Source organism: Pelodiscus sinensis, chromosome 16 (genome assembly GCF_052426305.1).
Source record: "Pelodiscus sinensis isolate ZL-2025 chromosome 16, ASM5242630v1, whole genome shotgun sequence".
Classification (NCBI taxonomy): Eukaryota; Metazoa; Chordata; order Testudines; family Trionychidae; genus Pelodiscus; species Pelodiscus sinensis.
Window position 1 is genome coordinate 8,674,417 of NC_143067.1, and position 11,001 is coordinate 8,685,417.

At 52.3% G+C, this 11,001-nt stretch overlaps 1 protein-coding gene across 1 annotated transcript; it reads left to right on the forward strand.

Moving 5' to 3' along the window:
• The first annotated feature begins 337 nt into the window (after positions 1-337).
• On the forward strand, positions 338-1,978 carry LOC142818742 (uncharacterized). The gene is made up of 2 exons (XM_075900509.2): positions 338-1,384; positions 1,796-1,978. Exons 1-2 carry the CDS (start codon positions 1,012-1,014, stop codon positions 1,897-1,899), a joined length of 477 nt encoding a protein of 158 aa, XP_075756624.2. The 5' UTR covers positions 338-1,011; the 3' UTR covers positions 1,900-1,978.
• The last annotated feature ends 9,023 nt before the right edge of the window (positions 1,979-11,001 follow it).

Sequence of the window (11,001 nt, forward strand, 5' to 3'; positions counted from 1 at the left end):
TTAAAAATAAGATCCCAATGTCTTGAGAAGCATGTTGAAAGAGCAAGAGGGAAACAGTAACTCCCTGTGGCACCTGCACATTGCATGGACTCTCTAGAACAAATTATAGGTGTCGTATGAAATTACCTGAGACACAGAAAATAACTTGCAAGGATTCATTTTTCTCCCCAAACTCTATGCAGTACTAATACACTGAGTGCAACCCTTAAAATAAGATATTAATTTTGGGGAGACCTTTTAGTGCCTTTGTGTCAGGATAGAGGTTGAAAGCCATGGCATACATACATTAGATATTTTCTGAAACAGTTTTTATTTGAAAGGAAGCCAGCTGATCTGCTTACCTGAGCAACTCCAAAAATCATTATCCCGAGTTAATGTAGCCATGCTGATGGAGGCCATTTTAAGGGAGGAAGGTAGCAGTCTGGAATGCATTTAGAGAAGATATAAAGATGTGATTGGTGAGCATAGGTTACCCAGATCTACTTAGATAATTTTCCCCTTTGGTGCACCTGCAAAATTGGTTAAATCCAGGTGAATTCAGGGTCACTGGAAGACCTGAAAGTCTCTTGTGACCTGATTTTCAAGGGTGCGGAGCATCTGGAGCTCTTGGTGACTTCTGTGAGATGGGTGGGTGTTCAGGGATTATGAAGTAAGAGCGCACATGTCTGTTTAACTTTCTGTGTATGTTAAATTTGTTGATAGTTATTTATGTAATGTTACAAGGCCTTTGTAAGAGCCAAATGAAGTTGCGTGATCTAGCCTACAGTACAAACAATCTGAGGACACCTGTACAAATGGGAAGAGTTATGGACTTTGTAAAGGTCAAAGCTATGATCTACTTGTGTATTTTCCCTCCTCAGTGACCCTGTTAATTACTGTCTAAGCCAAAACTGGTTGCATGTAAAAGTATCTCATTCCACGTTGATCCTGACCCAGCTTGAACTGTGGGGGGAGGAGGAAGCAGTCCAGGCCCTGCACACCCGGCGCAGGAACGCCAGCATCTATGGCCGCATGGCTCAGGGGCTGGCCGATAAAGGGCACCACCCAAGGACACTCCAACAGGTCCGGGCCAAAGTGAAGGAACTTCGCCAGGGATACATGAAGGCCCGAGAGCAGAGCTCGGCTTCAGGTGCAGCCCCAGTGCACTGCACCTACTATCAAGAACTGGACCGCATCCTGGGAGGAGAGGAACCTATGTCTGCACCAGTGCTCGTGCAGACAGGGTTGCACACACCAGTGCAGCAGAGCCGGCAGGAGGTCCCCAGGGAAGATGTGGAGGAGGAGGAGGAGCAGACGGAGGACACCCTGACCCTGACTCTGCAGCCTGTCCCAGAGATGCAGGAAGCCTCGCAGGCACCCTCCGACGCTGGAGAAGGAACATCAGGTGAGTACAGGCAGGGTCACAGACACAGCACAGGGGAGGTGGAAGCAGAGAGGATGCAGAGCAGTGTTCACATCTTGGTCCTCCTCCTGGACAGCTTGCATCTCTCTGTGCATGTACAAGCAGGCGGGCAGGTGGTGGGTATGTGGGTGGGGGGCATGGGAGACCCAAGGTGCAGCAGGCCCCTGTCCTACTGTGGCTGCACACTGATCTGGCCTGGACGGCCACAGTGGAGGGTGGGAGGATCTAGGGGGTGGAGGTGGACATTGTCCTAGCCACAATGGGTCCCCTGTGCAGCCGAGGTGGCTGGCAAGGCCAGATGTGGCCTACCAGTAACAACATTCCCATCCCTTGTTGTATGGACTTGTGTGTGAATTGCTAACACTGATCGGTTCTCCTTCTTCTTCTCCACAGCTGGACCTGCTGCTGCTGTCCGCCAAGCTGCTGCTGTCCTGTGCCACCACCCACCCGGTCCCACAGCACCCGCAGGCATTGGAGGACCTACAACGACCTCCTGAGGAGGCATGTGGAGGCCATGGAGAAAATTGAGGGGACCATGGCCAAAATGCAAGAGACCATGGCTGAAAGAGCGAGGGAGGAGGCTCGGTGGCATACTCGCCTGCTGCAGGACTTCCTCCCAGAGTGGAGCACAATGTGTGCCACCGTCCGGGAGTCCCTGGCTGTGCCAGGTCCTCTCCCCTGGCGACTCCTCCTGCCCATGCAGCTCCAGCCCCCTCTGACCCCCTGTCCTCCCCCTCAGTCCCCTCTGACCCCCCTTCTTCTCCCTCAGCCCCTGCCACCCCTTCCTCTCCCTCAGCCCTGCCACCCTTCCAGCCCTGCCCCTCCCCCCCTGCTAGAACAGAATCATTGTCAGCTCCAACTCAAGCCCGAGGACGGCAGGGTCCACGGACAAGGGGTGGCAAAGCCTTGCGGCCCAGGCGAGGCCGCCATTACCCTTAAGTCTGCCCTCCCTCCCTCCCCTCCAGGTTGAAATCCCCCCTCCTACCACAGTTATAAACACAAGTTAATAGTTAAAAAAAAGTTTATTTTTCACAGTTGTTAAACAATTCTATTTTTTATAACAGATCTAAATTCTAACGTTACTCCTTGATAAACATATATTTCAAGTTTAACATGGTGTGTGCGCCTTAACTGTTCAGAGGCTGATGCAGGGATGGATTGTGGGAGGGAAGGTTTTGGGATGGGGGAAGGCCCACAGACCCCATTGGGGATACCTTGGGGAGTCATAGGGCTCCAGCTGAGAAGCGCTCACGCAGAGCCTCCCGGATGCGAACCCCCGCTTGATGGGCTTGGCGAACGGCAGCTGTCCGAGGCTGCGCAAACCGCCTACCCTCCACTTCAGCCATTGGCCCCCATCCTGGGAGGAAGGCCTCCCCTTTGCTCTCCACCAGGTTGTGGAGGATGCAACATGCTGCCACCACCTCTGGGATATTGTGTTCCCCCATGTCAAGGCAAGTTAGCAGACACCTAAACCTTCCCTTCAACCGGCCAAATGCGCATTCCACCTGTAAACGGGCGCGTGTCAGGTGCGTATTACACACTTCCTTGCTCGGGTTCAGATTCCCTGTGTATGGCTTCATAAGCCAGGGCATGAGGGGGTACGCCGCATCGGCCACAATGCAAACCGGCATCTCTACATCCCCGATAGCAGAGGTTCGCTGGGGGAAGAAGGTTCCTGTCTGCAGCCTTTCATACAGGTGTGAATTGCGTAAGATCCGAGCATCATGTGCCCTGCCCGACCACCCCACACACAGGTCCGTAAATAGTCCACGGTGGTCAACCAGGGCCTGCACCACAATGGAAAAGTACCCTTTTCTGTTGATATACCGGGCGGGTTGATGGGGTGGTGCACGGATGGGAATGTGCGTTCCATCGAGCGCTCCTCCGCAGTTTGGAAATCCCTGCCCTGCAAAACCAGCCATGATCGTGTTTAGGTCTCTGAGGCGGACAGTCTGATTCAGCAGCTGTGAGTTGATGGCCCTCACCACCTGCAAAAATTGACACATACAAACACACACATTATGAAGTCAGAGGGGTTGCCCAAGTCCTTTGGCGACCATCCGCCCCCCTCCCCCCAGTGATTGCTCCCAGTAGTATCATGGTATAAGACACAGGAGCCCTCCACCACCTCCCCTCCATTGCCCCCCCCCTTTTTCGGTTACAGTCCCCTTACGGACTGCCCTCCCCCCGTCCCCAAGGGACTTACCTCCATCAACACAGCACCTACAGTAGATCTCCCCACACCAAACTGCTGTCCCACTGACCGGTAGCTATCAGGAGTGGCCAGCTTCCAGAGGGCAATAGCTACCCTCTTCTCCAGCGGGATGGCAGGGTGCAGGTGGGTGTCCTGTCGTTGCAGGGTGGGGGCAAGCCAGTTGCAAAGCTCCAGGAAGGTGGACTTCCGCATACTGAAGTTTTGGAGCCAAGCCTGATCATCCCACTGCTCCATTACGAGCTGGTCCCACCAGTCCGTACTTGTTTCCATCCTCCAACATCGCCTGTCTGGGAAAAAATTTGGAGGCAGGAACAGTGCTGCTGCATCCTGAAGGAGGGGCTCCAGTCTGGGCTCAGGTTCCGGACCAGGCATTAACAGCATGATAGTCTCATGCAGTTGCAGCAGCATTTGAAGCACCGTGGAGTGGGGCCAGCGCCTGGCCAGGGGAAGCTCTCGCTCCATGGTAAACAAAGGTTAGGAAAAACCTTCAAAAAAAAAACAAAAAAAAAAAACCCCCACACTGCTGTGCTGTGTCAGGAAGCAGGGCACTCCAAACAGGCACTGCAGAACCTTTGCTATCCCTCTAGGCAGCTGCAGCAGCAGAGCAATGGCTAGTCGGGGGGTGGCCCTTTTAGCATGCGTCTCTGCAAAGTGCAGGCAGCAGAACAAGGAAGTACATGCTGCTCCTGTGACCTGGCAAAGCAGTTCCGGGTACTTTCTTCTGTCGACAGAGTACCCTGCAGTCTGGACGCTCTCTGTCGACAAAGCAAATAGTTTTGTCTATGGCTTGATGTAGTCTAGACGCGCTTTGTCGACAGAAGTTTTGTCGACAGAATCTGTCGACAAAACTTCTGTTTACAAAACCCTGTAGTCTAGACGTACCCTAAGACAGGGATGGGCAAAAAGACCTCCATGGGCTAGGGATGTAATAGTGTTGTTGATTAACCAAGAAACAAAAGCCTATGGGTTAATGCTATAGACTACGCACATTCCTCCCCGCCCTTCTTCCCCAGCCAGTACATTTTTTAGCAGGCTGGCCAGCAGACCAGCTTAGTCTCAGCTTGCACCAGGTCTGGGACCTACCCCTGCTGTGGCTCTGCATTTAAAGTGTATGAGGAGCCAAGCAGGCAGGCAGTCCGGCTCAGTTCTGGCTCACGCCAGGTCCAGGAGCTCAGATCCCTCCTTCCCCTGGACAGGGGCTGCTGCCACCCTGTGCTGCTGACTCTGTATCAGGGTATGTCTACACTGCCACCCCACCATTATTCCTCCTGCAAGGAGGTTTAATGCTAGTTTGAATTAGGAGCTTTAATTCGAACTACCTAGTCTGTGCCGCGTGTAGCCGCAGGCAGGTACTTCGAACTATGGGGCATTTAAAAATGGCAGCTCCTGGGAACATGCAAGTTCGAATGCCTACATTAGCCACCCTAGTTCGAACTAGGGTGGCAGTGTAGACATACCCTCAGGGGCACCAACGCGGGGTGGCAGGCAGTCAGTCTGTGAGGGGAGCTGCTTTTTAAACTGGCTCCCCTTGTGGAACAGGTCCAGCCTAGCACCCCCCACTGCTGTCTCTGATAGAGAGGGAGCGGGGCGGCAGGGGGCTCCCCAGGAATGGGGCTGGAGTGCACTGGCTGCCAGTCCCACCCCCCAGGTACTATAGAATGGTCGACTAACTGATAAGAATTCATGAGGTTACTCGACTAGTCAATTAACCAGTATTTAACATCTTTACTGTGGGCTGAATCTGGCCTTCCAAGTGGGTTCATCTGGCCTGTGGAGGCCCTGTCGCTTCCCCGCCCCCAGGCCAATCAGGGCCTGTGGACTCTAAGCCCCGTGTGTCTGAGGGTAGGGAGCAAGAGACTTCGCGTTCCCCCTCTTCCCGTCCCCAGGCCAGTCAGGGCTTGGGGGCAGGGGAGAGCACACAAAGTCTCCTCCCGCCCTGCTCCCATCCTGCAGGGAGCATGGGGCACTTAGAAGCACCTCGTGCTCCTTTCAGGAACAGGAGCAGGGTGGGAAGAGACTTTGTGTGTTCCCCTCTGCCCAAGCCATGATTAACCCGGGGGCATAGGCATGCGCATGGAGTGTGCTGGGTGTGCCCAGGCACATCCTAATGTTTCAAAGGGGGCGTGAGCGAAGGAGAGCCGCTTTGGCGCTCTGGGAAATGGACGCTGCGCTGGGTTTGCCGCGCATGCGCGGCCAAAACCGGCAGTTCTTAGGATCCCACGGAAAGAGGCGGGAGGGACGCAGCAACATCACCCGGCCACCCCATCAAGCGAGGTGAGTTTAAACCGTGGGCGGGAAGGTGGGGTGTGTGTGTGCCCTGGGCAGGGGATCGGGTGCAGTGTGGCTGGCCCCGGGGAGGGGGGGGTGGCTGGGGTCGGGGGCAGCGCAGCTGGCCCCCGCCTCACCAAGAGCTGCTTTCCATCCCTCTTCTTCTCGGCCAGTCCCTGCCCCCCAGCCAGTCCCTCTTCCTCCCTGCCCCCCCCCAGCCACCCAAGATCAAGTGTGTCTGGTTTTTTTGGGGAGGGTCTATCTGGCAACCCTATGAGTCGGACCCGGTGCAGGAACTTTGGGAGCCAGAGATTGTGGGGTGGGGGTTTGTGGCCCAAAAGGGGGCTAAGAAACCTAAGAAAGACAGAGTAGTGGGAGCACCAGAAGGGTGACAGTCAGGGGGGCCCTAGAACTCTGTTAGGGTATGTCTACACTACCCCGCTAGTTCGAACTAGCGGGGTAATGTAGGCATACCGCAATTGCAAATGAAGCCCGGGTTAGACGAGGGGATGAGGAGGGGTAGCTCACATGATCAGAGTGGGGCTACTGGAGGAGTGGGCACGGGGGGGGGGGGAAAGGCTGGTGGAGGGGGGCAGGTCTCAAGAAGGCTGAGGGCAGTGAGAAGGGCAGGAGTCAGGACAGCAGAGGTGAGTGAGGAGTTGGGGGGGGGGGGCAGCAGGCACCAGGGGAGCTGATGGAGCAAGTGGAGGAAACAGAGTAGCAGAGGGGAAAGGTAGAGGTTCATAAGATATTTATTAATAACTTGGGTGCCACAATGGCACATCCAAACAAGCCACAAACTCAGTACTGGTGCACATCACAAAATTTATTGTGCTCATGGGAGAAAACTCTTAGAGGGAACACTTCCCCCAGCCTCTTCACCCCCCGAGTTAATGTCACACGCATTGGGTTAATGCAATTGCAAGACAGTTGCATGAGGGGGGTTTGGTGAGGGCCAAACTAATCCCTATTGGTAAGAGGATGGTGGGAAAAGTCCTTGGGGCGGGTCACGTGACACCTTTTATTTTTGGTCATGTGTCCATATTGCCCCGAAAGTGTTACCTCTAGAAGTGTGGTTAATGGGGGTCAAAGAGTACATTTTTAAAAAATTATTTGGGTGCATACCCTAATGAAATGTGCTGCGCACGCCTATGCCTGGGGGCAGGGGAGTGTGAAGTCTCTTCCTGCCCTGCAAGGGGCATGACACTTCTAAGCATCGCATGCTCCTTGCAGGACAGGGGCAGGGTGGGAGGAGACTTCACACGCTCTCCCCGATCTCCAGGTCTCGTCCCATTGCAAGGGGCATGGGCACCTAGAGATAACCGCCAGCTATTCAGAACAGCTGGTGGTTCTCTCTGGGCAGAGCAAAGACTTTGCACGCCTACCCACCTCCAGACCAATCAGGGTTTGGGGATGGGGAAGAACAGAAGTGTTATGGCCCCACCCCTTCTGCCCAAGGTCCTGCCCCTTCCAAGGCAGCCCAAGGCCACTTAAAAAATTTCTGAAGTGGCCCCTGGTCAAAAATTATTGCCCACCCCTGCACTAAAAGGTTTTTAAAGGGTATTCAATAACTCTATCCTGATATCCCACCAACACAACCGTGGGACCTCTATCTCGTGCTGAATGCTTCAACTCAGCCACCTTTTGAACCAATGGCCACCACCTCTCTCTTGCATTTATCCATGATGACTGTCTTTCTTGTAGCCATTACCTCAGCGAGATAAGTGGGAGAGATCACAGTCCTGATGGCGGATCCCTCATACACCATCTTTTTTAAAGACAAGGTCACTCTATGTACCTATGACTGGGTGGTGCTGCCCCACACTGAAGCCCAAGGAGTTCCCCTGGCCCAGCTGGCCCAACGGGCTCCACCCCCGCCGTCCTGCCGGGCATGCTCAAGAGTTAGGCCGCAGATAAAAGCCGGGCAGGCAGGCAGGGGGAATAGCTGGAGGGGCAGGAGCTCATGGAGGAGCTCCTGAACTGCCCCAGCCACTCCAGGAGCTGTGCCTACTATCGCTGCCATCCCAGGAGTAGCGCCCACCGCCGCAACCGCCCAGGAGCAGCACCCATAGCCCCAGCCCCAGCCTCAGCCTCAGTGACAGCGCGGGGCGTGGAGAGCGCCGGATTGGGTCTGAACTGGTGAGCAGCCCACAGAGCATCCTGCACAGTGGGGGAAGAGGTAGGAAGGAGCCCAGGGCAGAGGAGTGACCTCCGGGAGGTTGGCGTGTTCCGACAGGCATCCCCGCCGACCAGGCAGTGAAAACTTTTGCTGCCATCAGGGCCCTGGGCTGGGACCTGGTGGAGTGGGAGGGCCCGAGTCCCCCGACCTTTCCACCCCACCACAATTCAGCCTCCAACGCTTTGAGAGGGGCTTATCTAGGAACTAGGCCAGAAGGCTGTCTTCGCCCTTGGAGAGGGCTGAGTACCTGGAGACTAGGCCAGAGGGCCGTATTTCCCCTGAGCAAGGGGCATTGAACTTTGGGAGTAGGCTGGTAGGCTGTATTTCCCCTGAGTAAGGGACATTGAATTTTGGGACTAGGCCAGAGGGCCGTATTTCCTCTGAACAAGGGGCACTGAACCTTGGGACTAGGCCAGGGGGCCGTATTTTCCCCTGAACCAGGGCGAGTCCGTTCTAGGACCTGAGCTCACCTCCTGACAGTACCCAAATTCCTCCGCAAGGTACACTTATCCTTCCACCTTAGTACACCTTCCTACTTTTTCCCCCAAACCTCATGCCAACTCCTTTGAGAGGACAATGCACGTCCTTGACCTATGCAGAGCACTCTTGTTCTACCAACAATGAACTAGGCCTTTTTGAGCGTCTCCGAGACTTTTCGTGTTAATAGCGAACTACAATAGGGGCCAGGCCCTCTCATCAAAAAGACTTTCCCACTGGATTTTGTACTGTATTAATCTCTGCTACCCCAATTTCAAGTGATCCCTCCAGACAATATAAACGCACACTCCACCAGAGCCATGTCTACCTCCATAGCATTCCTCCGCAAAATACCCATAGGAGACATTTGTTCAGCTGCTGCATGGTCCAAGGACTACACTTTCACAAAGCACTATGAACTTATGCAAGGACCACTCTCCAACCTAAAATTTGCTAAGGTGGTCCTTTCCACTGCTTTTCTGCCAGATCCAAAGTCTCCACCTCCCTAATTTGGAATAGCTTTGTAGTCCCCTAATATGGAGCACCCATGGGGACATTTCTTGAAGAAGAGGAGGTTACTTACCTCGACAGTAACTGATATTCTTCAAGATGAGTGTCCCCATGGGTGCTCCACAACTCTCCCTTTTCTCCCCTCTACTTTGGAATCCTGGCCTCCTCACTGGGTAGAGGAGGAACTGAGGAGAGCTGGGGGGCCTCGCGCATGCACGATGCCTGCCACTTAGGAGTGCACAGCTGCAGTCATGCACATGCGCAGTCCCAGGGACACTACTCTAAAATCTCGGATTGATGGCTCAGTGGCGGTGCACCTACCTAATGTGGAGCACCCACGGAGACACTCATCTCGGACACATAACTTGGAATGGACATAAACAGCACATCTCAAAGAACACCAGTTATGGAAGGTAACTGTCTTTTCCCCTCATTCTTTAAATACAAACAACGTCAGTATCTCCTCTCCCTCCATTTCCCCCTTTTTCATTTATCCTTTCTTTCTTCCTCTCTCCTTTCCTTCTTTTATTTCCTCCTCTCCTTTCTTTTCCTTAGGCTCTAGGATTTTTCCTCTGAAGACTGCAGCTAGTAAAGGGTGCCATGTTTTTACACACACACACTTGATAAGCTCTGACATCATCCTATCCAAAAAAGGGCAGTAAATGAGAAAGCAGATAAACCCAGTGTTTTACAGATGTACAGTAAAATTTTGAGGACTCAAAGCTCTCAACCCAAAGTCTTTGGGTAATTGGTTTCTTAGCTCAGACTTTAAAATGTTCCTCATTCTGGTTTCTCCTGATCCCTGAGTGTTTCCTGCTGAGCGGAATCCTCTAAGAACTTGCCCAGCTAGCCTAAGGCTTTTCATATAAGTATGGCTTCAGATGGAAGTCTCTATGAGCTGTAGCTTTCTTGGGCACATGAAGTCATACCTGAAGCCCTATTGAAAAACAAGAATATTGGCTCCGGAGGATAAGTTTCAGGTGTGTACCTAGTTCTGGTATGCTGTTCTGATGTCAGCACACATCATGACCAATATTTCCTCTAATGTTTTCCATCCATATACTGATTTTTTCCATCAGTGTGCATAATAAATTTTACATGCACCAAGACATGTGCTTATATGCACCATCAGGAAAAAAAACCCTAGCTGTGGGTGCTTTGGTAATCAGCTGGGTGGCATTTGAATCTCTTCTCAGTGGCTGCACAAGTGCACAACTTACAAGCTGCTATCACAGTATGTCAGTCATAAGTCTCATGATTTTTTTTTACTTTAAAGCCTCAGCTCCTGAAAGCAGGTGACAATGGAAAATCTCAGCTTTCATTAAAAAATAAGGAGATGTCTGCACTATGGAGACTATACATTCAAAATACTGCAACTAGGGGGGATATATCTGTAAAATCATGACTGATGTGGAAAAAGTGAATAAGGAACATTTATTTTTACCTGTTTCCATAACATAAGAACTAGGGGTCACCAACATTACCCTGAGGTGTAGACACAACATTCACCAGCAGAAGGTTTTTTTTCTGTCAGTGTCGGAGCATCACTTCCCCAAATGATGGCAGCTGCATCGATTGAAGTATTCTTCCATTGCTATAGCTGTGCCTATGCCAAGGGTTAAGTCAGGATTTCACACTGGCTGATGCAGCTATATTGATCAAACTTTTAAGCATAAACCAGAGCTAAGTTTCTAGTTCTCCTACTTATAGAGAAATGCTTGAAAATATCGCCTGAGTGCACACCCAACATTCAGCCCTCCAGAAGGCAAAGGAAAACAACTTGATGTTTATTTTTAAAAATCTCATCTCATGGATGTCTGATACCTGATTCAGTTTTTCTGAATGTATGGAAGGTTTGCAGTACTGCCATTGAACCAAATAGCTTATGTTACTCCCTTCCCTGAAACTTCATCTTCTAGAAATTTTTCAACATCCATACTATATATGCTG